Source organism: Notamacropus eugenii, chromosome 1 (assembly GCF_028372415.1).
Source record: "Notamacropus eugenii isolate mMacEug1 chromosome 1, mMacEug1.pri_v2, whole genome shotgun sequence".
In the NCBI taxonomy this organism is placed as follows: Eukaryota; Metazoa; Chordata; class Mammalia; order Diprotodontia; family Macropodidae; genus Notamacropus; species Notamacropus eugenii.
The window spans coordinates 693,591,976-693,619,088 of record NC_092872.1 but is presented as its reverse complement, the minus strand read 5'-3'; the positions used below and the strand labels follow the sequence as shown (position 1 = coordinate 693,619,088).

Here is a 27,113-nt window from a genome sequence, read left to right as displayed (position 1 = left end):
TGAAGTCATTGACTAACTCAGAATTTTTAAAGGCTGGAGAAGTTGGAAGCAAGGATAGGTCAGTAGAATTTGTGTCAAAGGTAGGGTAAAGTACCTTAAAAATCGTGTTAGGTGTGCAAAAACTCAATATTAACAATATTAACAGATGATAGCGATGAGGCCCAGGTGCTTTACCCTTAATTTACTTCTGTTTTCTCTGCCAAGGAACATGATCTTTGCTCTGGAAAGGATAGAACAAAAATGGTAGGTAAGAAAGATTTCAAAACATCTGAGGAATTTCGTGGCCTGATATTCTACAGCTCAGGAAGGATGAAAACTGCCTAAGAATAAAATTCTGAAGATCCAAAAGAAAATTATTCTGATTAAGAAGAAAAGGATAACTTGTCTAAAGATGCCAGTATGAATGTATAGGGAACTCATTGACTAACTTGGGTTTTTAAAAAGCATATACAAAAAATGGAGGTAAGGGTAAAAGATGAATATAAAATCATATAATACTCCTGTGAGAATAGAGTCAAAGCAGCCTGGTGTGGTGGGATATAATAAACTAAAGTCTCGACTACTGAGAGTCTGAGACTAGTGATTTCTTGAACTTGGTAGTTCTGAGCTGCAGTGAGTATCCAAGTTAAGTTCAGCATTCGTGTGGCGAGCCCCCAGGAATTGGCAAGTCATTGGATGGCGTAAGAAGGAAAGAGTGGAGAAGCAGGTGAGTGGGGTTCTATACGTGAGCCCCTCACTACACTTTTGGCCTAGGAAGGACTTAAGAGAGTGGTACACAAGAGAAATGATTGCTTCAGTTAGCTTGGGTCTCCTTTCACTAGAGGTCTGTAAGCAAAACAAGGTCAACTTTGTACAATGAATTCTTTTTCAGACACTAGTTGAATGGCACTCAAAGCTAAAGTTTAAATGAAATTAGAAATACTATGAGAGTACTTTACAGATTCATGCTTTTGTCCTGGTAACGCTTTCCACTGCCATAGTTTATAATCTCTCCTCCATGCAATAGACAGTTGTACCAGTGGTCAGAAATTCTATTCTTTAGTGATGAGTATCTCCATATGTAATTTAACTGGTACTCAGAAAATACCAAGTTTGTTGCTATCCATTACTCAAAACCTTTCCAGCATGGTAGAATCCTCCAGATCTTTGAGTCTTTGAGAATCCTAGATCAAGATCATACTATGATGGAATATTAGAGGAAGATTTTAATGGAAGACCATTGGAAATAATACCAATTAAATAAATTTGTAGATAATACTTCATTTGCATAATGTGATGAAAATTTGGATGTTCAAAAAATAGTTTGATTGGAGGAGGGGGAGAAATCTACTCCTTAAAAATACAAAACACCTTCTTTGGTAGAAAAACTCTGTAAAAGTCAATCTTAAAAAACAACAAAAATAAAACTCCAAGTAATCTTGAATTTAAAGAAAGGAACAGAAGGAACTAAACAAAAAAGAAGGAAATAGTAAAATGTCTGAAATAATCTACCATCAGGACATTTGGGCAGCTAGGTAGTGCAGTGGATAGAGCACCAGTGCAGGAGTCAGAAGGACCTGAGTTCAAATCTCACCTCAGACACTTGACACTCACTAGCTGTGTGACCTTGAGCAAGTCACTTAACCCCAGCTGCCTCATCCTGGGTCATCTCTAGTCATCCTGATGAATATCTGGTCGCTGGATTCAGATGGCTCTGGAAAAGAAGTGAGGCTGGTGACCTGCACAGCCCTCCCTCACTCAAAGCAGTCAGGTGCAAGTCATGTCATTATTTCTCTGATGGCATCGTCTTCTTCGGCAACAAAGAATGAACACGCACACATTAGGACATTAACAGCTTTGATATGTACCTTTGAGAATGTATTTTCATTTAAAGTTAGTATGAATTATATGGTTTTAAATTTGTCATTTTTAAAGGAATTTTAAAATAAAAAACATACAGACATATACACAGTATGCACGTGCACGTATGTGTGCATGTGCGTGTGTGTGTGTGATACAGGAACAAACATTTGTTAAGAGCTCTTTATACTAAGTGCTGGGCTTGTAAATATACTTAATGTTGGGGGAGGGGGACAGTTCTTTTAAGGCTCTCAGAACATGTAAGCTCAGCTTTTTGCAAGAGGTTGGGTTTAGCTATAGAATCTTTGACTTCCTAAAGATAGCATTCATGATTCAATAGTTAAAGAAAAACCCACCCACCATTATATCAGTTCTTTCATTGCGCCAATTCACTTTAAGGATGAAATCAAAGGGTTACCCATTTATGTAAGTAAGAGACCTCAGAAATCATCTAGCTCAGCCTACTCTTTTACTCTAGTTTGGTTCTTTGTGGATAGCAAGCTTTTTAGTAATGTAAATTGTTTTTTTTATCAGAAGCCACTCAGTGACATGACAAGGAAATAGAACTTGGAATGAGTTATTCCCATGTTAGTAAGAATCATCTTCGAACCCAGTAGTTCTCAAAGTGTGGTCCAGGTACCTCAGGAGTTCCCTGAGATTCTTTTAGAGAGACCATGAGGTCAAAACTTTTTTCACAATACTATTTTAATTACCAGTATGGTAAATATCGCTTGCTGTAACTTACATAAACAAAAGGATTTTTGGAGGAAGTCCTCAATAACTTTTAACCATGTAAGGGGGTCCTGAGACCACAAAGCTTGAGAACTGCTGTTCTAACCTTTTGCCTTCACTGTTTTTTTTCTAGTGTGATGCAGTGAGCGTCCTAGAGAAGGAACATGACTATCGAGAAGAGCACTTTGATTTCATTCAGTCGCACATCCGTAAATTCTGCTTACAGTGTATCCTCACTTAAGGTGGTGTCATTTTTGCTGTTTCCTCTTTGTTTTTGTTTTCTAAGATGGCCCTTCAGAATTGCACAACTCAAAACTGTATAAAGTTAAATATTTTTGTTGCATAATTTGCAAAACATGCTGATTTTCATTGGTAGAGAGAATTTCCTCATCAGAACTCTCCTGTGCCAGTAAAATAGCAGATCCCCCAAAATTAAGTATAGCACTAGGTGTGTAACTTTTCTGAGTCTTGATTTTTTTCATCAATAATACCTGTGCTCCTGACCTCAGGAAGTCCTCTCCATGCGAGGGGAGCACTTGGTAAACTGTATAACACATTAGACATGTGAAATACTGTGGCCATCTTAAAGGTGGAGAGAAAGAGGAATTTAGAGGCTGCTAAAGAATAGGTGGTCTGCTGCAATACTGAGGTACTTAGAGGCATTCTATTCATACTTGTGGTAAGCCTGCCTTATTGATGTTACACTTTGGGTGATCTGACACATCAGCTGAAAATAAAGAGCTGACAGTTCTGTTGCCAAACATCATTTGAATTAGGTGTGTTTTAAAATTTAAACTTGGTCTTTTCCAGAATGGGAAGATCAGACTTAATTTTAGGTCTAAATTATCAGCAGATGTGGAATTGGGCTTAAATGCAACTCTGACATTTCCTCCTTTTGCGGCCAAGTCCATTCACTTCAGCTTCTTCATCTCTCAGATGGACAGAATAATACTCAATGTACTTCAGGGAGATCTTGTTAGGATCTAATGAGCTAATGAACACCAAGTGCTTTGGAAATTGGAAAGCCCTGTTTAAATGTTATCTGTTGCTATTTATTGTTGAACAGAACATAATTTTCAGCTTTAGTGGGGTATCCCTCGTTAGTCTATACATAAGGCACTGAGTTAACACCAGCCTTGGGTCTTTACAAATCCAGCAAGTGGTGTTCCAGAATCACATTAAGTGACTGAGCTCTACCAGGAAGCTTCCTTAAATAGGGTTAGACCTTCTTGAATAGCTTTCGGTATATAAGGGAGATGTAAAAGGAATATATTGATAGTCTTATTTCACAAAAATTTGAAAACTGTTCTTATTTTTGCGCATACGGTGGATTCGTCCTGTCAGTAGGGATATACACAGATGTATGTGTGGTGTGCAAGGCTCTTTTTTTCTGCTGATGAATTTTATGAGATTTAAAAAGTAGAAAAATGGTCAGAAAAACCAACAACCAGAATCTAGCCAGAAGAACAAATTATTTCTTTGGCAAAATGTTCACTTAAAAGTTGTACTTACTGTAGTTTCGTACCTCCAAGGCCAAATTAATACACTGTGTTAGTAATTTAATTAAGGATGGTCTGGTGACCTTGGAATAGTTTTATGTGTGTCCAAAGTGCTTACATTATTTTCTGAAGTAATGAATTTGAGCTAATCTAAGTTAAGAAATTCCTATGAAAGAGAAATGTAATGGGGGTGTTTATACTCTATATATCTATATGCTATATCATTTATTTACATTTAGCATATATATTTTTTATTCTATGCTAGAAATACAGTATATGCAACTATATACAGATCTTATGTATTTCATTATTCCTCCATTGAAGTGCTACTTATATTCCTTACTGTGGGATAGAGGTGACTGAATTCTTGAAGGAATATACACATCGGAGCTTCAGCTTTTGAATAGGTACTACCAAATTGGTAGTGTATGTAGTCCTTTTAATGACGTTATCTGAGGACTATTCTAATGAACTAAGAGTCGAGAGGCTCTTCATCACAAAGTTAGCCATCAGGTCAAGAATTTTAAGGACATACTAAACTAGACTTTATTTAGTTGGAAATGGTGTTGCAGTTTGCATGTATTACAGCCACACAGATAAAATCATGGGTCCTTGGAATATCAAAGTGTATTATATACTTTTTTTTTCACTAGAAACTGGACCTTCCATTATTTTAACATTAGGATTCTGAGTGAGAAGATCCTTGATAATTGAACAAGCAGCCAGGATATAGTTAGTTAAGAACTCTGACTTGGGATCCCAAATACCTGAATTTTAGTGACAAATCCTCCAGTTAATGACTGTGACTCAATACAGAGCTTAGTTTTCTCATAGAAAATAGTTGTTAGATGATCTTTCAGTTTCAGTTTTAATGTTCTATAATTCTATAGCAGTTTTTACCTTTTTGATGTTTCAAAAGTTCCAATGTTTGTCTTACTCAGTGTATCTGGATTAATAATTTAGGCCTGTTTTTTCTTGGTTGGGTTTTGATTGTGCATGCTTGATTTAAAACCTTCATATTGACTCAGCTTTCCTTAAGCAAATTGAATAGATGGAGCTGCCTTGATTTATACATCAGTTAAGGAAGAAAAGAACCTTGACTTGTTGTACAAGTATATTGTACATAAAACATACGGTTTTCACTTCACCACACCTGCCTTAGTGGTGGAAAAGGATGCAGTTTTTATGTAAGTTCACTTAAAGATGTTTTTTCTTTACATTTTAAATCTTTTTGTCTCTGTAAAGTGTGGTGTTTTCTCAGATTTTTCAAGTGGTCTGTTTTTCGACTTATCTTTATCCTACCTTCTGTTAGGCTCCACAGAGGCAGTATGGTATAATGGACAGAGCCCTAAACCAGGAGGCAGAAGACCAGGCTTTTTTTTTTCCCCTAGTAACCAGCTATTTGGTGCCGTTCCTTTCATTCAATCTTATCAGTAAAATGAAGTTAATAATCTGCATAGTAAAATAGAGAAATACTTTGGATCCAGGAGACCCAGGTTCAGATCCCAGCTTTGCTATTCTGCGACCCTAGAAGGACAAGCCATTTCTCTCAAGGACCTTATAGTTCTTAATTCTTTGAGTCTTAGTTCCTTGCTCTCCTGACTTCACAAGGCTGTTGTGAGGATGAAATAAGATACTGTAAGTGAAATTCTTAATAATTAAAAAGCACTCTATTATTTCAGAGGAAGCTACTTTAGGGTGAACCAAGACATTAGCTTCTCTCTCCTTGCTTTCCAAGCGTGATTCATCCTTCTGCCTGCCTGTGCCCTTAAAAATGATGTTAAAAACAGTAATAAACACCAATACAACCAATTAAACTTGCCTTGCAGCCCTTGTTTACGTTTAAATAAATTAACTGCTGTGTACAGAATGTCTTTTCACTCACATTCCTAGTCTCCAGGATTCTTTGTTCTTTTGTTCCTATTCACTTTTCTTCTTCAGGGTCATAGTTAGTCTGTGCTGTCATCTTCTATTTTGACTTTTTTGTTTTGAAGTATTTCATAGAAGGCCATATTTCTTTACCCCATCGTCTGTCTTAGTTATATAATAATTCATTTATGTTTATTTAACCACAGTTTATTCCCATTCCTGTATTGTTGGACATTTAAGTTTCTTCTGGTTTTTTAATTACAAATGATATCACTGAAAATTTTTGAAAAGAGATATAATTTTTTTGGTTTTTTTTTTTAATACTTTCAAGGTCTTTTCCCAACAATGGAATTTTAGAGTCAAATATGTTGATTAGTTTTTGTAGCTTTACTGGGTACTAGGAGATTGCTATCTTCCCCCCCCCCTCCCCCAAATTCTTTTAATTTACAGTTCAACCATACTAAATGACTGTATTTATTTCTCCATGACCTACCAACGTTGAGTTTTGTTGCTCTTAATGTTGCCAATTTGGTGAGTATACTGGTACCTGTTAGTTTTTATTTTTATCAGTTTTATTATTAGTGAGGTTAAGTATTTTTCTAAGGGATTATTAACACTTTATGTTTCATTTTTGAAAATCATCCAAAATTTTGAAAATTAGTCCTTATTAGGCTGAGAGTTTCCTGTGTAAATTTTTAACAATATCTTATATTTTAGATGTCAGGTTTTTACCTGTTATATTTACCATGAATATGTTTTGTCCCTCTATTTTTCTTTTGTTACTTTTTGCACAGTTTTAATGTAATCAAACATGCCTGTCTCTAGTAATTCCTTCTATTTGTTTAATAGAAGTATTCCTCTCTCCTCAGTGATTGAGATAAATAATGTTATTCTTTGCTTTATGTTTGTCATTCACCTGGAATTCATTGAGGTTTATGGTATAAAATGGGACCCTAAGTTCATTCCTCTATGAAATGCTAACCAGTTTTCCTAAATATACTTATGTAATGATATGTTAAGGACCAGAGATTTAATCTGTGTAGGAATTCTATCCACTGACACATGCCACAACCACTGTTCAGCTCAGAATCTTAGAGAGTTGGTTTAGGCACTATTGAGTTGTCTCTAGTCCCACAGTTAGTAAATGCCAGAGATGAGATATGAACTCAGATCTTCCTGATTTCTAATTCCAGCACTCTATCCAATACACCGCAACACCTTGCTAAATAAATGCAAACACAATACAGCAGTACGTTTAAAAATGATTTATTATAACGCACTACTTGATGTGCACGACTGTTTCAAAATCAGAAAAAATGAACAACGTGAGGAAACAGTATGGTACAGTGCAAAGAGCTTTAGATTCAGAGTCAGAGGACCTGTGTTCAAATATTGACTCTGCCACTTACTTATGTAAGGCATGTCCCCTTGTTAGTTTCCTCTTTTCAGAGAAAGAAGGATTTTTTCCAACTATAAATCTATAATTGTAAAAATTTAACAAAGTAATCTTTTCAAAACTTTTCTATCAGTAGAAAAAGCTTTTGATAAAAAGTCAACATCATTCATAAAAAAATAAAACACATCATAAAAAAAGAAGAGGAATTTTTCCTCAGCAAATAAAATATAGATTACCCAAGCCAGTTCTTGACATAATTTTAGAAGTCTTCCAGCTAAAAACAAGGTTGCTTTGCTTTTACTGCTTTTCTTTGGTGATTTTAGAAGTGCTAGTAGTGACAGTAAGACAGGAAAAAATAAGGGTTTTACATTGTAAAATAAGCTCAAAATATCATTATTTGCAGGTAACATAATGGCATGTCTAGACAATCCACTTATCTTGACCAAAAAATTCACAGAGATAATGAACAAATTTTCCAGTGTTATAGGATATATGATTAATCTGCAAAAATCATTCCTAATTTTAAAAAAATCTGTGAAATATATGAGAAAGAGCCTACCCAGGCTAGAGATCTTTAACTTGTATAAGGATGACTACAAAATGATTATAAATGAGAAAGAATAAGAACTGAATAATTGAAAGACTCTTCACTCATTGTTCGCCAGTGCAGTAATAATGACAATATTCCCTTAATGTATTTACATATTGAATATAGTATCCATCACAGAGAGCATGGCATAGTAGAAGGTTGGTAGCATCTTTTTCTTTTTCACTTGAAGAAATTTCCTAACTAGTTTTTCCCAATGTTCATGAAATCATAGCTGTTGACTCTCCATCTTCCCTACACCCAGAAAAGGGCTACAAGGACTCTTCATGAAACTGAATAAAGTTGGAATGAAATTTTTATGGAAAAATGATATTGAAGCATGTTGATGTTTCAGCATGCTGAAACAAAAGCTGATGTAGGCGTGATCTTATACCACCAAACTTTAAAACAGATTACAAAGGGGTCATTTTTTTCCCTTCCCTCAACCTTTTTAAAAAATGTTTCCATTTTGGGAGCAAAATTTATTAAATAATTTGTTGCTTTCTGACAGCTGCTGGAAGATGGTAGAAGTGAGAGGTGGAATGTGTACAGATGAAGTTTGGAGATTATATTTGTCTTTTGTTTATCCATCTCAGAATCTCTTCCTCTATCTGTATTTGAGTATATCTCATTTTATGCGGTTCTTGTCCGTGTTCTCTCCCATACATTTTCCATAGAGTATGGAGGCCTTTCTCTAGGTCTTTTAGTATTTCATAAACACCTCTACAGCATTTGGACTGCCTGTTTGTTTTCCCTCACTTGGTTGCTGAATTTCTTACTCATTCTTATATTAGTGTATTCATATACACAAGTTGTCATTAGTAAGATGCTGTAGTCTGTTTAGCTCTACCCGTGTCTCTCTCTTGCCCTTTGGGTCACTTAATGATTTTTATTCTTTGAGTATTGGTTAACCTGGGTTTTTTTTGCACTTTTATTCAAGAGCTATCCAGGCCAGATTGTACAATCCTGGTCGATAGGATTTACAGGTATTTCCCCTGGTTCATTAGGGCTTTCAGTAGGGCTATGCATGGGTCATTTGATACTTAATGCATATATATATATAAAATGAAAATGAAATGATCTTTGGAGAGATTTGTGTCTTGCATTTAGAGAGAGAGAATAAGGATTTATTAAGCACCTACTTGTGTCAGGAACTGTGCACTCTACAAATATTTCATTTGATCCTCATACCAACCTTATAAGTACTGTTATTATTCCTATTTTACAGTTGAGGAAACTGAGGCAGGCAGAGGTAAAGTGACTTGCCTAGGGGCACATAGCTGGGAAGTGTCTGAGGCCAGATTTGAACTGGACCTACTTTGATATCCACTTGACCTTCTAGCTACTTCATACATTTTAGTAGGTTATATTTGTTTTCTTATGAAGTCTACTATCAACAACAAAAATCCATTAACTCTTGTATACACAACATTGTGCTAGGTTCTGTGCCAAGTAAAACAGGTAGCACTTACCTTGGTGAATGTTCGTTGACAGTCTCCATTGAAATGAATCTAGTTACATTCTAGTAATCATTTGTGGGCTGATCTTTAAAAGTATAGTTCAGAAAAGTTAGGCATAAAATCCCTTTAGGTTCACAGCAAAGGCAAATAATTATTAATCCTTTAAATTACCCTAATCTACCACAGGACAGATGAAAGTCTAATACAGAGGTCTAGTCTGGCCTGTCTGGTCTTGTTTAATAGCATCTCATTTCTTAAGGAGTAAGAAAATTACTTATTAAACTCATTATAAGTATGAACTGTCATATTGTTACCTTTTATCCTATAAGTAAGATGTTGGCTAAGACTGGTCATATGTGCCACTCTTTATTTGTAGGGTCTCTATATTACTATCACTTTAGGACATCGTACTTCTCAATTGTGGGATAGCTAGGTGGTGCAGTGGATAGAGCACCAGTGCAGGAGTCAGGAGAACCTGAGTTCAAATCTCACCTCAGACACTTGACACTCACTAGCTGTGTGACCTTGGACAAGTCACTTAACCCCAGTTGCCTCATCCTGGGTCATCTCCAGTCATCCTGATGAATATCTGGTCACTGGATTCAGATGGCTCTGGAGGAGAAGTGAGGCTGGTGACCTGCACAGCCCTCCTTCACTCAAAACAAAGTCAAGTGCAAGTCATGTCTCAGTTGTGAAGTAGTACAGGAGATGCTCTGGCACCATTCTTGGAACTCACAGACTTGAGTTGGTGCCCAACCCTAATACCTTTGAAATATGTGATTTGGAACAAGGCATTTGATCCCAGGATTTAGAGTTGAACAGACCTTACAGATCATCTGGAAACTGAGGTCCCTCATGGGTTAATGATTGTGTCCTGTGACTGCTGATCCACTGCCTTTTCCACTAAATCATCCTGCCATCTCAGAAAGAAGTCACAGCTCAAAAAATAAATAAATAAGTCACAGCTTACGTCTAGAACAAGCTGGAAGATTATAAGTAAAGGTCTCCCTAAAGCTCCAAGCAAGGAGAGTGATTTCATAATCTGCATAGGAAATCTATGTATATTATAATACATTAACATCATTGAAATGAAGAAACTTTTATCATGTCATGAGTTGACCTCCAAAGGGAGAAAAAATTATTTTCTGTGACACCAGACACAAAATACCTGTCATGTTCACTTTGAGGGAGCTGTAATGGCTGACGGAACTTGAAGTTATTTAAGCTTAAAAAGAGAAGACTTAGGGGAGATATGATCAGTATAATGGGAAAGAATGATTAGCCTTGTTCTCCCAGAGATGTAGGAAGCATTTTAAAATTGTAGCTTTTCAATTGGTGTAAGGAAAAAGTGCCTAAAGCTTGAATCCGTTCCACAATGGAACAAGCTGCCTTCCAACCGGGGATTCCATGACTGTCATGTGACCATTTTGGACCTCAGTTTAATCCTCTGTAAAAGGTAGAGCCTGGGCTTGCTCTTCAAGGGCATTTCATTTCAAATGAAAGGGTCCTATGGGCTGTGTTGGATAGGCCATCCTGTAAAATGTTATTCTCTGACAGTGCAAGCTCCATTTGGTTAGGAACTTGGCTTCCATATGGTTACAAGGGCAGGTACAACATAATTTTTGTCTTTATTTCCTCAGTGCCATATAAATATTTGTTGAAATGAATTGAAATATACTCTCTTTGGTCCCTAAAAATATCAGGTATTCAGTGATCAATAGGTAACAAGGACTTGTCCTGTGTGCTTGAATCATATATGATACTTCTCAATCTCATCAGTATATTAAATTATGTCCAAAAAAGCAAATCATTCCCTATTTTCCTTTTAGACCTGCTGGTTGGGACAATGAAAAGAAAATAGCTATTTTACATGAAAATTTCACAACAGTAAAACCAGATGATGCATATGAAGACTTCATTGTAAAACCTCCTGTAAGAAAGGTATTAAAACTTATTTATTTTGAAGAGTTTTTCACAGTTTCAAGGAAATATTTCAGTGAAGAAAGTTGTTGACTAAATTTTTAGTTTCTTATACATTGTGATGTTATGGAATAAAATTAGTAGGATTTGTTTTGAAAAGTAATTTAAATAAGATTTGGACTTCATTGTCAGTCATAAATAGAATTACTAATTAGAGTCTAAACTTGGAGATATTATTTAGTATTTTCACCCACCAGATATATTCTTGAGGTCATAATCGTTAGCTATAATTACTTCACATAAAAATGTTTAAACTCAGACTGGTGTTGAAGTATATTTGACCTCTCCCTAGTAACAGAGCTTAAGTATATTGCAGGATAAATTGTTTTCCCAGTTTTTGGAGCCCCAGAGTCAACCTTTTCTATGCTAATATTAAAATGTTTACTTTGTAATACAAGATTTTATCAGTATTACACTTTTTGGAAGTCCTATTTCTGACAAGTTTTTGAATGCTTTGAATATTCTTTCATTTGTATGACTACAGAAAACATTAAGTTGATTCTTGTTTTTAACAATAACTCGAATTTTATATAGTGTTCCTTAATGGTTTCCTGAGATAGGTGGGGTGAAGCGTAAAGAATACCATGATGTTATTGGTGAGGAACCTGAGTTCTCGGCTGTTCTCCCACCCTGTCCTGCTGTCTCTCAAAAACATCTGGGAATGAGTCTTTTAGGCTTTTTTGGAGCTCCTCTGATGTTTAATTTTGCACCAAAGAAACCTATTTTAATTTTTGTTCACTCACGCTTGCCTCAGCTCTTTTTTGTAGCATTGTTAATATAATTCTCAGCAAGCAGTGTACAGTAGAGGTTGGCAGTTTGAAATATTGTCCTCTTTCTGTGTATGAAAATATTAATCTCGTTTTAGTGTTGATTAAGTTTAGAATTTTTTCAAATATATAAATAAAATTCTTTGATACTACATAAGATTTAATGTTCTATCCAAAACGTGTTAGGTCTTTTCAGTCTTAGCAGTTCTCATGAATTTAATAATAACGATCATTTAGATAACACTTTGAGTTTATAAATACACATTATCTATGTTACCTTATTTGAGTGTCACAGCAACACTAAGGTGGGTACGCAGGTATTATCCCTGTCTTATGGATGGGGAAGCAGGTTTAGACTTGCCTCTGGTCATGCAACTAATATGTTTTGGAGTTGGGATTTGGACCTGGCTCTTCTTGATTCCATTGCTCTCTCCACATTGCCATTTTTTACTGTAAGTTGATTGTTTCATCTTTCCATCACCCTTCAAATTACTTGATTTGAGAGGCTACTGTGAGTTTTGGCTGAAGTTTTGGATTTCTTTATGTATAAGGTGACTCCTAGATGCATAGTAAGACTTAAACTCTGTGTTCTTTTTGGAAAATTCTGTGATACTGAGTTGATACTTTTATGTATTTTTGACTGAAAGTGAGCATGTGTTTTCACAGTTGGTCCATGATAAAGAATTGGCAGCAGAAGATGAACAAGTATTTCTAATGAAGCAGCAGGTAATGGTACTGAGAGAGTTTTAAATCAATTGACATTGCATTACAAATAGTCACCTTTTGTAACTCACAACTGCCCTGGGGCATAGGGGGCGTGAGTACCATCATCTCTAGTTTTCAGTAAGTATTATACCCTTAAAGTCCTTATGCAGTCCGTTACAATTGAAATTGAGGTAAACTGAGGCACAGAGTTCTGAGCACATTGAATCTGTTGGTAAGGCTAGCAGTTACAGTTACCAATAAAAGGGTCTCTTGACACCTCAGTCAGTCAAAAGAGCATGAGGTAGGACTTAATAGCCTTCATATAATTTTGGGAACTACAAGGAAACAAAGAACAGGAAGCAAAAGTCAATATGACTGGTTACATAGTCTGAGGTATCATAGATGGTGGAAAACAATGTGATTGGATGAAAGTCAGGAATAGCAGAAACTCCTTCCCTCTTGTGGCTGTGGGAATCCCATTGCATGGTTAGGTCGAGTCACAGCAATAACAGTCCAGACTTTTGTGAAAGACGACCAGCATTGCAGAGTTAACAGGCTTTCCGGTGCTCACCTGCCTCTTGCAAGGCTTTGTTAGTGAGATAAGAGTTCTCCCTTAATTGTCCATAGGCAGTAAGATGTGTAGAAACAACATATTCCTTGGAATTAAGATGATTTATGGAACAGTTTAGCTCAGAGAGGAAAGCTAAACTTCTGAACTTGGGAGACAAAGAAACATAGCTTAGGCAATTTTGCAGTATATTGAGGGTGACACAGATGTTACAAAATGGAACAGAATCAGTTTGATTTTCTCAATTCTCCCCTTTGCTCAATGGAAGACCTGTTTCCCCTGGATCTCTTCTCTATAAGAGAATTCTCTAATTCTATAAGATCTTTAATCATTAGCAGTAGGGTTCACTAACATAATGTTTTCCTTTGCAAATTCAGAACAGGATTTAACGCAGCAACTGATTCAAAGTATAAAAAGAATAAATAATAAGACAGGGCAACAAGGGCCCATTTGCTAAGGGCGGGTAACAGGCTGTTTCCCCTCAGCCTTGTGAACAAGAAGAGGGATTCCACCGGGGTCTCTGCTGTAACTTGTTGGGTCTTATATAGGTCTGTCACAGTTTTTCCTGCCTAGTTAATGTAAAAACAGCAAGATTGATTAATCTTAGCTCAAGCCATAGTAAGAATATCTAAGACCATGGACTAATATTAGAGGAGAGATTTACTTGTCACATGTAAGAAAACTCAGCAAACATAGATACTGTGAAGCAAAAAGCCAAAGTAATACAGTAATGATCATCAGTATTAATTAACATTGTCTCCTTGTGTCCTGGTAACCCACTCCAAATACCCACTTAATCAGCCCATTTCTGGTTTCTGAAAACGTCTTCTCTTGGATGTCTGGAATGGGCCTGTTCTCAGAGCAGCTCTGAAAGGACTTGCTTCTCTGGTTCCAGTTAACTTATAGAGATTTTTAGTGCCTGTGCTAAAATCTTTTGCAAAACAAATCTCAATACAATTTAATCAGTCACTTAAACTTTACTTTTTGAGTAATTAGTTCATTTGGTGAAAACCAAGTCAAACCTTATGATTCCAGTTCTGTCAAGAGCAGAGCGATAAGAAGAGCGTCAAATTCGGAAGCCCTCGTTCATTTGAAGCTTGAGAGAATTTAAATTTCTACACACCATTTGCTGCTTCTGTCTGTGTCTAAACCCTGTACCTGATAGGTCCTGCCAACAACAGGAGGGAAGAATCTTTTAAAAAGTCAATAAAGGTCTGACTTGTAAAATGAGTCCTGATTAAAATGTAAGTTAAGGCTAAGAGTGCTTTTCTAAATTAGCACTGACTCCATTATCATTCAACTTTTAAGATGGGTGTTTATTTCCGTTCTTTATTTCTGGTTTAAGCCTCATTAACGAAAAAACTTTAGTTTTACTGTTTATGATTGTTTTGTGGTGTAAGTTAGCAAGTTGTTAAACTGATATATTTAAGAAATTCAGGTAACAACTGAGAAATCAAAAACTAAATATTTTAAAACCTTTTAAAGTAAGTGTTAAAAGAAACCAAAAAATGTCTGGCTTATGCAGAGGGTAAACAGTACAGTTTTACATATATAAAGTCTTGAATGCAGTTTCTGAAATAGTATTAGAACATGCTCAAGGATTGTGCATCCCATTAGAGTAATTTACATTTGACATTTATAATCATTTAATCTTGTTGCTTTCTCAAAATTTTCCACTCCAGCAGCCCTTCTGCAGGCCTTTCTTTTAGTACAGAGGTGCCTCTGGGCCCCCAAAGACTGTAAGGTCTGGCAGATCCTGCTTGGTAAGACTTCAAGTAGTTTATGTCTGTGTCTGACAGCCAGCATATTGTGAGTTTGGAGGAAAGGCTCCTCAGTGCAGAGGTGACCCCAAAGTAGTGGATTATCCCAGCTGTAGCAGCTTAAGAAGACTGTTTGCTAAGATTTGTACACCAGCAGCTGAGGGACAAAACCCACAGGGACAAAATTAAGAGTCCTTAAAGGAAGGTGTAGATTTCCCAGGATCACCTTGGTATCATACATAGTTCACACTGTAACCCATGACTTCTGAATCTAGGACCACTGTATTTTCTGCTATTACATGTTACCTTTTAATCATTTAGGTGATATTCAGCTACTTTAAACAGGGTATTAACTACTATGATCAGTGATCCCAGATGTAAATTCTGAAGTATAAATAGACTCCAAGTTGCACAGTCTTTAAATTCTACTTGTAATAGAAAGAAGACATTATGTATGATTACTAACCCCTCAGGAGGAACTTAAGAGGATACAATCAAAAACATATTGCTTAAGAAGATTAGCTAGAAAGAGTTTCTTTTAGTGTTCTCCTTTTATAAGAATCTACTGTAGGGTACTTGTAGTATGTTGCTTACTGGTAGTAGCTGGACAAACTGGCTTGAGAATTTCTCCAGCTGTCTTTCTCTCGTGGATAAAGGAAGGTTGTGTGTTGTTTTAAAGTAGTAATAAACAGCTCATCTTTTTGTGGTACTTCCTAGTTTACAGTTTCCTCCCTTCAGCACAGTGAAATAGAACATGATATTGTCATCCTGGTATTATAGATGAGAAAAGATCAGTCCTGGCCTTTGGCCTCCTGGTTCTGTGCAGTGCATACCTCATTACTACTATTTTCCTTTGGAAACTGTTTGTAGTTGGAAACAAGAAGAGTGCAGCTCCTGTAGGGATCTGGAGAGTCTGTGATCCAGTGACAGAGCTGGCAGGGAAAGGGAATGAAGACTCAGGATAGGGGCATGACTCTCCCAGAGACAGAACCAAGACTAGAATCCTCAGTTCTCCTGAATCTCCAGGGCTCAACGTATTTCATTTAAGCACATTTCTTAAGAATTTACCTTGTTTTATTTATGTTAAAATGGCAACACTGTTTGATAGTAAACTATCCAAGTCCTTCTCTTTGCAGTCCTTCCTTGCCAAGCAGCCAGCCACCCCTACAAGAGCATCAGTAAGTATTGTTTTTGCTACAATGAAGAAAAATCCTTTGTATATTATGTTAACAGTAGACAAATAGTGCAAAAATTGTATAATCAGATGAATTATTATGTTGGGTTTTTCAGACTTTGTCATTAGTTATGATACCTTGCATTTAGGAGTTAAAAATGTTTTGATGTACCTTCATGTTTATCTGATTTGATCTCACAATATTCCTTTGAGAGCTATGTAAGACAAGTATTTTTCTTCCCATTTGACAGATAAGAAAATTTAATTCCAGCTAGTTGGAATCAGGTCAGGAACTAGACTTTGGGTCACTTGGTGGTTCACAGTCCTGTTCTCTTTTAAAAAACTACATAGCACAGACCTCTTTTTGTATTGATTATAGAATCATTGTTGCAGGATCATTGCTCTAGATTAGGAAACGACTTCCAAGGCCGTCCATTCCTCCCTCTTCATTTTACAGATGAGGAGGACACTGGAGCCCAGAAAAGATCAATGATTTGACTAAAATCCCACAGAAAGTATAATTTTTCCAGAAACTAAAATGCAAAAGAATATTAATCATTTTCAGAGTTTGCATTCTCTGTAATCTCTGTGCCTATCAAAGTTCTGTTAACACTAACCTCTCTTTGGTCTAAGGAATCTCCTGCTAGAGGACCTGCAGGCTCTCCAAGAACACAGGGCAGAGCTGGACCTACCAATGTCCCCAGTGCCTCACCAATCGCATCTGTCAAGAAGCCCGATCCAAATATTAAAAGTATGTATTTCAGAATTGGCTAGACCTTGATGGCCACCTGGTCCAGTTCTTTCATTTTACAAATAAGAAGAGCAAGACTTAACATCCAAGTCTCTTGACTCTAAATCCATTGCTTTTTCTGCTGCATTCTTCTGCTGAACTTAAACAGTTAACCTGAAGCTGAAAGCAAAATATTGTTTCTAATTCATGGGATTTATAGCTGAAAGAGGCTGGAAATCATTTAATTCAGCCTCTCTTGTGATAAGAAAATTGGTTTGCTCCCCATTCCCCACAGCACACCCCCACCCCCCATGATTGCCAAACTTAATGCAGATGCCCAACTTCCATAGCCCATTGGAACCCAGAGCTCCCCAACTCAAGAAACTCACCTACCAGCCCCAGTCTCCCCTGTGACTGGGATTATAGGTATGCACCACGATGCCCAACAACACCTTACTGAATAATAATTAATATTTACTTATTAATTTATTGGTAATAAATAGTATAGCCCAATTTATTTAATGCTAGAGTGGTTATATGGGATAGGGAACTCCTGCAAGAGTTTTTTTGACTGCAAAAGAGATGCTGAGGAGCTTCATAGCATGATGATAGAACCCTCATAATTTTTTATGTTGGAGGAGTCCAACTTCCAGATTTCGAAGGTCATGTATTCATTTGTATGGTTCCTTGCTCTGTGGATGTAGATCCCTACCCTTCTATGCCTTGTTAAGGTATCTTTCATAAGGTGTTATGACCAAACAATTTGTTACAGGAGTGAGGCTCTCCAAACTGACTAGATTGTGCTTTGGACAACAAATACAGAGTCTGTTGTCAGACCTGTACGCTAACCTTTTCTAGCCCAGGATCACCTCTGGGCTATAATGAAGCTTGAGATAGGTCAGATATAACAGTGATAGCTTATAGTTTACAAAGCACTTTCTTTACAACACTCTCATAAGGATAGATAGTGCAAGTATTATTATCCTCCTTGTAAAGATAAGAACATTAAGCTCAGACCATTTGATTTGAGTCTCAAAATATCCTTTTGAAAAAGGTAGGGCAAATATCATCCCCATTTGGCAGATAAGGGCAGTGTTTTCTGTTGTCCATCACTGCTAGAGTCTTCCTGTGTGTGCATTTATATCAGTCATATGAGAATTTAGGAAAATTCAATCATGATTGAGCATTAGAGCTCCTGAAGATCGAAAAGCCCTGCTTCCTATGTGTGACACAGTGTTGGCTGTACTTGACTGCTAGTGAAAACCAATAAAGAATTGACATACCTGCCATGTTTCTGTCTGTCCCTGTCACAAGAGCTGTTTTTGCTCACAGCCAACAGGCAGACAGCCATCCACACAAAAGGCACCAAATCATTCCCAGTATACATTTGCTCTTCGACTGGGAGACATATTGTGTAACATAGATCAAAACTGAACTTTTAAAGAAGCTGTACAGTCAAATATTTAAGTTCCAAGCTGAAAACAGGTTTGTCTGGATTTTTGTTTGAATTTCTTTAGATAATGCTGCAAGTGAAGGAGTATTGGCCAGCTTCTTTAACAGCCTGTTAAGTAAAAAGACCGGCTCTCCTGGAAGTCCTGGAGCTGGGGGAGTCCAAGGCACAGCCAAAAAGTCAGGTACCAAAGGGTCTCTTTTTACCTGGGGTTTGAGGTTGGGCTGTTCTTATTGGTTTGATGTGGAGGGTGTTGGGCTTTGTTTCATTGACTGTTTAGTGTTTGATTTGTTCCGCATCCAGTTATATGTATTCAGTGACGTACTGTGTTTTATGAAAACTCCGCATAGGAAAAATCCAAATTTAATAAAAATGATTAATTTGGCAATGATAAGTTATTTTTTTTAAAAAAAGGATGCTTCTTTTTACAAAATTATTCATCATAGATCAGAGAATTTAGAGCTAGAAGTAACCTTAGATATCACCTGCTCCAACTTCTTGTTTTATATCAGTGTGGAAAATGAGGTCCCCAGAGAAATGACTTTTCCGCACACTAATAAATAGCAGTTTGAGTTTTGAGCTTTGAACTCTGGTTCATTTGACTCCTAACTCAGCATATTCTTTACTATAGTACATTGCATCTAAATCGGGTACATTTGAAATATCATTTTAATTACTAAAATGCTATTTACATTATCTTCTCAAAAATAAACCTGTTGCATTAGTTGAGATAGGTATACCTTTAACAAAAGCCGCCTTGTCCCAGCAGCTACTGAAGTAGTGGAGTTATCTCTGGAAATCTTGAAAAATTTTTATTCTCATCAGGGGAATAGAATACATTACATCTCTATGAATTTGCTGACAGAAACTATTTGAAAAGAGTATGATAGGAAGGAAAACAGAAGTCCTTTTGTTACTTCCTTAAAGCAGCACCATTTGAGAAAAAAGAAAGATTCAAATAATCTTGAGTACTTTTTTGGATATGTAATTATTTTTGTTTTCAGTTTTAAATAATAATAATAGTTCATATTATTAGAATGCTTTAAGGTTTTAAAGATGCTTTTATAGTTTCCTGGGGTATAGACCTAGAAAGGACTTTAAAACTATCTAGTCTGACGCCTTCATTTTACAAATGAGGAAACTGAAGTACAGGTAAAGAAAGTAACTTGTCAAAGGTCACACAGATAATAGATTTCAGTACTCAAGTGTGAAGCCACGTCTCCTGGGTCCTACTCAGGCACTCTTTATCCACTATACCACCCCAATTTGTATCTGTTTCATTTGTTTTTTGGGTAGAGGAGGCTACATTGAAGTTTTGGGGATGTTTTCCTTTTTTATACATTGCTGTCTATTTACTTTGGAAAAAGCATTTGAAATTCAGCAGACTAGTCTTGTCTTAATGTTTTCACCATGTCTCCTGGAAAAAATCCACCTCTAATGTTTCATTCACAAGTCTAAGCTGGAAAACAGATGCTTGTTAAATTCTTTGACCTTTTCTTAAAAAGCTGTTTTGTTTAAAGTTAAAGATAATTCTATAATCTTTAATTTTTTAAGTAATTGTTTAAAATAAGCCATTTGTTTCTAATCCAGCAACAAATTGTAAATGATAAAGAAATACCTCCTTTTGCAAGCGAGGAAATTGAGTCCCAGAGAAGGAAAGTGGTTTATTCTACATTAGGTAGTCTGTAAGTAAAAGAGCCATTTAGAAACTTGCTTGCCACTTTATTATATTTGACCCTGTGCATAAAAATAGTACTACTTTACCTTTCCCAGTAGAATCTGTTGTGATCTGCACATCATAACTAGCTATTCCTTTCTCATAACTTAAAATCCTATCTTATAGCAAAAATCACATTTTTGAGGGAAAAAAGTCATCGATTAATGATAATGACCTTTTAGGTTTAAAAGTGATTATTTTCTCAAATAGCATATTATAGACATATATGTTGGTTTATAAGTAATTGCATTTATTTGGTGTCCTGAAGAATATTTGAAGATTAAAATATAGAACCACAAGATATAAAATATGGATGTCAAAACTGAAAGAGGCCTTGGAAATCCTCTAGTCCAGGGCACCCATTTTTACAGAGGAGGACATTCAGCAAGTATGTTAAATGTCCTACCAAGGACACATAGCTAGTTATTGGCTGAGTGTGGCCTAGGACTCATCATGTGACTTTGAGTCTCATCCCTGGTCTATTAGTTCATTCATCTGACAACCCCTTTTTTTGTTTATGTAAGTCTTTTCTTGCTGTTGAAATGGAAGCATTTCTAGATTATTCATTATTCATAGTATTTATTTATTGTAACTTAAGAGTCCTGGGAAGCAAATCAAGACCGAGGGAATGAGGGAGGAAGCTCAGCATATGCTAAACTCACATTAATGGGAGGAAGAAGTAGGTGCCCCACCTCAGGCTTGGACCAAGTGTATGTCTCTGGTCTCTGCCTCTGCTGTCTCCCTTCTCCAATCCCTCCTCTGCGCAGCTACCAAAATAAGTTTGTGAGTTGCAGCTTTGAGCATATAACTCCTTTGCTCAGAAAACTACCATTAGCTTCTTGTTGCTTCTGAGATAATGTAGCTCCCTTTGGCATTTAAGGACCACCACAAACTGTTTATTTAGCCTAACTGTTCCCCTTTATGCACTGTTCATTCTGCCCAGATAATTCCTAGCTCTTTCCAGATCTTATTACTGCTCCCTCCTTGGAAAACACTCCCTCTTTATTTGTTAATTGTGGCCTCAAGGCCCACTTCTCATCTGCCACCTTTTCCACCAAACCTCACGTGCCTTCCCCCCCCACCTCCACCCCCCCCACCCTGCCACACACACATACTCAACACTGAAAGTGGTTTTTCCCAAGTACCTTGCCTGGATTACTCCTTTGTCCCTGTGACCTTTATCAGTGAGATCCAAACTTTTTTGATCATACCTCTGTCAATTTTTTGAGTGTACACCCCTGTCCTACAGAGGTATATGTTTACACATAAATTATATACAGGTACTACTATACAAATATATTTTGTATCTTAGAAAACACTTAAAAAATAGAAATATAAAAGGAAAAGACAACAATGAGAGGTTTTAAATTTTTAAAAATCTTGGTTTAACACTTTATGATATTTTGATTTCAAGGTCAGGTGTACTATGTTTGATTTTTAATGGCTCATAGCTTTAAAAAAAAAAAAATACTTCATCAAGACATGTAGCCCCAAATGGAGGAATTGCCTTATTGGCTACACAGATTAAATAATGACATTCATTTTTTTAGGCCCATTATGCAGGTTATGTACACAAAGGGTTTTGCCTAAATTTAGCTAGTCAATTACCATCTTCTTTGATGTCTGGGAGGTAGGGACATGGTCTGGAGGTCATGACCTGGAACCCCTAGTGCCAATGTTTAGGGGAGAAAAGGGCAGTGGCAGAATAGGTGGTGAGGTTTCTGAGTAGGCTCTGTTTCCTAGGGGTGAATGGTCTTTGTTTGCTTACAGGCTTTCAGATTGGAGGAGGGTGGGGTGGGAAAGAATCTTGGGAGCACATTGTAGATCTGGGAGACTTGTAGGCATGACTCCTTGAGCTCCACGCTTACTGATGGCAGTTGCTGCCCTTCTTGCTAACGCTGCTGCTGGTTTCTACTAATCATACCAGTGTCTGCTCATCTTCTCTCCCCAAAATTATTTATTTTCAGCATTTTTTATTTTTTATGTTTTGAGTTCCAAATTCTCCTTCCTGCCTGCCCCTTCCCCACCCATTGAGAAGGCAAACAGTATGATATCAGTTATACACATGAAGTCATGCAGAACCTATTTCCATGTCAGTCATATTGCTTTAACAAAAGGCAAGAAAAGGAAAGTGGAAAAAAGTCTGCTTCACTCTGCATTCCTCTCTGGAGGTGGGACAGCATTTTTCATCATTAGGCCTTTTGAATTATCTTGGATCATTGTCCTGATTGGATTAGCTAAGCCATTCACAGTTGATCACTGTACAATATTACTGTCACCAGGTACAGTGTTCTGCTTTTGTTTACTTCACTTTGCATCAGTTTATATAGATCTTCCCAGGTTTTTCTGAAACCATCCCGTTTGTCCTTTCTTACAGCGCAATAGTATTCCATCACAGTCATATGCCACAGCTTGTTCAGTCATTCCTCACTTGATGGGTCGTGGAATTTGCTTCTCCAAGAAGCATTTCCCTCCTCCTACGCCTACCTGACTCTCTGGGCCCATGGAAAACCTCTCCCTGCTCCTCAAATTCTTCCTGGCCTGTCCTATCTGTCCCATTATGGAGCTAACAGCTCATCCATCTTCTCTTTGAATGAGGCCCTGAAAGAATTCCTGTTCTTGGGCAAGCAAACATTTTCCCTTGTAGTCTGAGCTTCTCCATTTTTCTGAGGGTGTTGCTAGGTGCACAGGAAGCATTCATCTCATTCATCCTCTGCTGAGGACTAGGTGTAGACAGGGTCCTCACTGTGCAGGAAGGAAGTGTCTGCCTGGCACTGTGGCATCCTGGGCTACTACCCCTAGGTAAATTGTTAGCTTCTGAGATGCTAACTGTCTAACATGCTGCATGTGCAGGCAGAGGGAAGAATGGGGGTGAAGTAGAGAGAAGAGAAGGGGTTCATACAACCCATACTGAGCAGATGCTCGGGGAAAGAACAGCAGAGGCAGGCTGCAAATTCAACAGCTGCGTTCCTCTCCTCATTTCTAATGCTTTGTTTGCATGATCTAGTGGCCCGCCCACCCCCCACCTTAAGTGCATGCCACCCTACTTTGGAGACAGTCTGCCCTGTGTCACACTTAGTGGTGTACACAGCAGAGCCTCCTTTTTGGATTACAAGATTCCTGAGAGCAGCTGTTGTGGCATTTATACCCACTAGCTGGCCTCTTATTGAGCATTTAATTAAGTTAGAGTTGGTATCCATTGATGAGAAAAATGGCTTCCAAAAAGGACACTACAGCATGTGGTAAAAACTGATAAATATTTTTGGACAAACCAAAAAAGAAGACATTCTGTCCTTGGTGCCTTGGGATTGGAGTTCAGAGAGAACCAAGTAGGATCTTTGTCTTCCCTGTTAACATTACCAGAGACTGTTGAGATAAGAGAATTTCCTTCATGATATCTTTTTTTCTTCCTCTCCAGTGTTGGTTATTTAAAAATGGTAACTTAAAATACCTTATTTTCATTATTTTTTAGGACAAAAGACTGTTTTGACAAATGTTCAAGAAGAGCTTGACCGAATGACTCGCAAGCCTGACTCTGTGGTGACAGCAAACTCATCGACAGAAAATGAAGCTTGATAGTACTTAACACACCTGTGTAAATGACCAAATAACTCTGTATATTGATCTGACAAGACCAGGATTTTTTCTGATACAGCCCATGCTATCAGTTTTTCTTGGGGCAGGGGAGATTGAACTTAAAAAAAAAAAAACCACATATACACAACCAACCAATTTCTTTGGTTTGTCCAAGTGTAAAATGCACATTCAGGAAGTTTGCCTAGAAAAATCCCTCTGTTTCAGATAACCCTTTAGAGTTCAGATAGGATAGCCTTGGTGGGAAGCGGGAGAAGCTACATTTCTTTGACGTGGGCAACACCAAGGAACAAACTACAGAAATTCTATCCAAGTGAAGCTAATGGTGATGTAAACAAGGACAGAAGGAGGGACCAACTCTCAGATAGTTGCTAGAGTCCAAGCACTTGTGTGTTAACCAATTCCTTTGTGCCTGGAAAGAAGGTGCAGGTGGCAGCAGAGTCCAGAAGGGTGATGAAGGCCTAAAAAGAGAAGATGAGATTGGATGCCTGGAGGAAAATCGAATGTGGATGAGATGGAGGAAGAAAGAAGGACAGTCAGTGTTACCAAACCCTGTGTGTTGAGTAGGAGTCTAATAATCATTGTTCAAGATAAATTAGAGAAAAATCTAAACTAAACACTAAACATCTTGGGAATTATTCTTGTCATGAATCATGTCTTTAGTTTTTATAAGATGTGTAAAATGTGGGATTGCCCTTCAGTGTACCTGATGCAGGGGGGATATTACTCCAGCTTGCTTAGATCCAAGTACCTGGCACATTGTGGGATGGCTTAGAAGGTACTTGGACTTAATGTGCACTGTAATGCAGACAGTCACTGTTTGGCTTTAGTTTAAAGTGAATAATTATGGAATTATTTAATTTTAAATTGTATTTTCTAATAGTTACTGCCTTGGTTTTTATTTTATTTTATTTTATTTTATTTTTTATTTTTTTTTAATACCAACAGGCTGGCCTATTAATAGAGTAATGGGTGGCATATCTTTTTCCCGTAATGAAATATGCTACAGAATGTTTTAGAGAGATTTTTAATATTTGCACTCTGGCTACTAAGCTAGCATGGATTCCTGCCTTATGGTTAGTGGAGACCTTCAAAGGTTTTCTTTGAAAGATTTTGCCCCAACTCACTAGTCTGCTCTGCAGCTATTTAAGATGGAGAATCTGTGTGAATATTGCACATTGGAAATGGAGATAATTATTTTTGGGGGTGTTTTCCTGAAAATGTAGCATTTTTTCTTATGGAAAGATGGCCTTCAGTTATCTCCCAACGTAAAACGCACACACACACACACACACACACATGCATACATTTGTGTTTGTGTGTATATATAGATATTCAAGTCCATAATCGCATCATAACATCATTTGTGGCATAGGAGATGTCTACATTTTCAGATGGCACTTTTTTTTCATGAGTGATAAGGATCATTTAAATATAAAAACACTACCATGAATTTCATGGACAAGGCATTTTTGTTGTCAAACTGAAGGGGGAAGAAAACCACAATTTTAATTATGCTGAGTTTACTTTTTATGGAGATGAACTTGTTAGTTTTTACAATGTCTGAGCATAACATCCCTGATCCATATAAATGTATGTGTATGTATATATATGTGTGTGTATATACACACACATATATGTGTGTGTGTGTATATGTGTGCATATATAGAGCATTGCTTATACTTTCCATGTTATATTGACCACTAATAGGAATGCAGGAATAATTTTAAATCCTCTTCTATCAGGAGACCTACCTTTATTGTATTTTGTAACTGTCTCAACACTGCTAACTAGAAAACTAAGAGCATTTACTTGCCTCTTTGACAAATGTTAACCTAAAAGCCTTTTTCTTGTGCCATTTATATTGTTGGGAATACAGTATATGTTTTGTTTTTGTTTTTTTAACATTTAAAAAATTGTACTGTGGCCTCAAGTTACAAAGTTGCCTAGGTAAACACTTGTGAACTGACTGTGGGTTGAAGGTTGATGTAGGATGTCTCCAGAGGGATGCATGCTGGGAGCAAGTGAATGTTGGAAAGACTCTGACCACGCCAGGAGTAGTCACTGCTTCCTGTCCCAGCAATATCTGGAAAACTTTAGCAGCAAGAAAGAATTATTGGAAATGCATATGTTTATTATTGTTGCAGTATGGTTTTTAAAATTAGCACAATGGTATTTTGTTTTTTTATTTGTCATTTTAACTGATAAGCACTTTCTGTATCAATCTAATGTATCTTCATTATTTGTCATAAGATTAATGAAAACATTGAGCAGAAGCTCTTCATGTCCCAGTCTTGTAAAAGATTTCTCATGGAACCATTTTATGCCAGTTCTTTGTCGCAAGTGAGTGCTCCTAGTGTCAGAAGAAACTTGTCAGTAACTTGGTGTGCTCGGTGGTTGCCAGAGTCAGCCAGCTTTGGGCAGCTGCCAAGTCTTTTTTGTTCCTGTTATTTTCCTGTTTTGGGTGTCACCAAACATTGGAACCAAAGGCCAAGTAGCAGGCAGTCTTTACTTTACTTTCTCTGCAGAATACGCTTGTGTGGTAGATTGTTAAGAACACTTTTATGACTATTTACACATGCGCATTCTAGTGGTTACATCTGCTGTTCCTGTTTAAAGCCGAAAATGAGTCATAGAGAAAGGCCAGAACTGGCCTGTAACAAGAACGATGCAGACAAGGTGTGTAAGTTTTGCTATTTTTCACTTACAGCTTGCACTGTTTCTGATTGGCATCTTAAAAATCAACGCTAAACTGTCACATTTTATTTAAGTGGGAAGTGACTGCTCTGTACATCATGAATCTAACAATATACACTCTAATTCACTGTCCTGTACACTAAGTTTCATTGATCTTTTTTAACCTACAGTTAGAATGGCAGATTATCAGCCACAGATCTTAATCCAGTTGTATGGCTTTAACCAGGTGCAGTATGCAGTCATGTGGAATCTCGCTTTCTAGTGCTGGCAAAATGGAGATGTCTCTAATTACTGGCTTCAATAAACACGAATCCAGACCGCTGGCATTACTTTGTGATTTTATTTCTTGCATATCTTATTGGGGATGTGTGAAATTATATAGGAGAATAGCATTCTAGAATTAGAAGGACACTTAGGTCATAGAGCCCCATCCACACCTGAGCAGGATCTGGAAGGTAACTGAGATCATCTAGTTCTGGCTTCTCATTTTAAAAATGAGGAAATTAAGGCCTCGAGTTCTGTTACCTGCTTGAGATCTCACATGGAAGTGGCAATGTTGTCTGAGCACAGGACTTCTGACTTCACATCCA

General features: G+C 37.1%; 1 protein-coding gene across 1 annotated transcript in view; it reads left to right on the top strand.

Annotated features, from left to right (window-relative positions):
- DYNC1LI2 (dynein cytoplasmic 1 light intermediate chain 2) overlaps positions 1-26,849 on the top strand; it is a 50,517-nt gene extending 23,668 nt beyond the window's left edge. The window contains exons 6-13 of the mRNA XM_072635931.1: positions 2,705-2,798; positions 5,122-5,257; positions 11,211-11,322; positions 12,795-12,854; positions 16,298-16,339; positions 16,969-17,086; positions 18,583-18,699; positions 23,705-26,849. Coding sequence (XP_072492032.1) covers positions 2,705-2,798; positions 5,122-5,257; positions 11,211-11,322; positions 12,795-12,854; positions 16,298-16,339; positions 16,969-17,086; positions 18,583-18,699; positions 23,705-23,808 — 783 coding nt within the window. The 3' untranslated portion in view covers positions 23,809-26,849. The remainder of the gene's footprint in view (positions 1-2,704; positions 2,799-5,121; positions 5,258-11,210; positions 11,323-12,794; positions 12,855-16,297; positions 16,340-16,968; positions 17,087-18,582; positions 18,700-23,704) is intronic.
- The last annotated feature ends 264 nt before the right edge of the window (positions 26,850-27,113 follow it).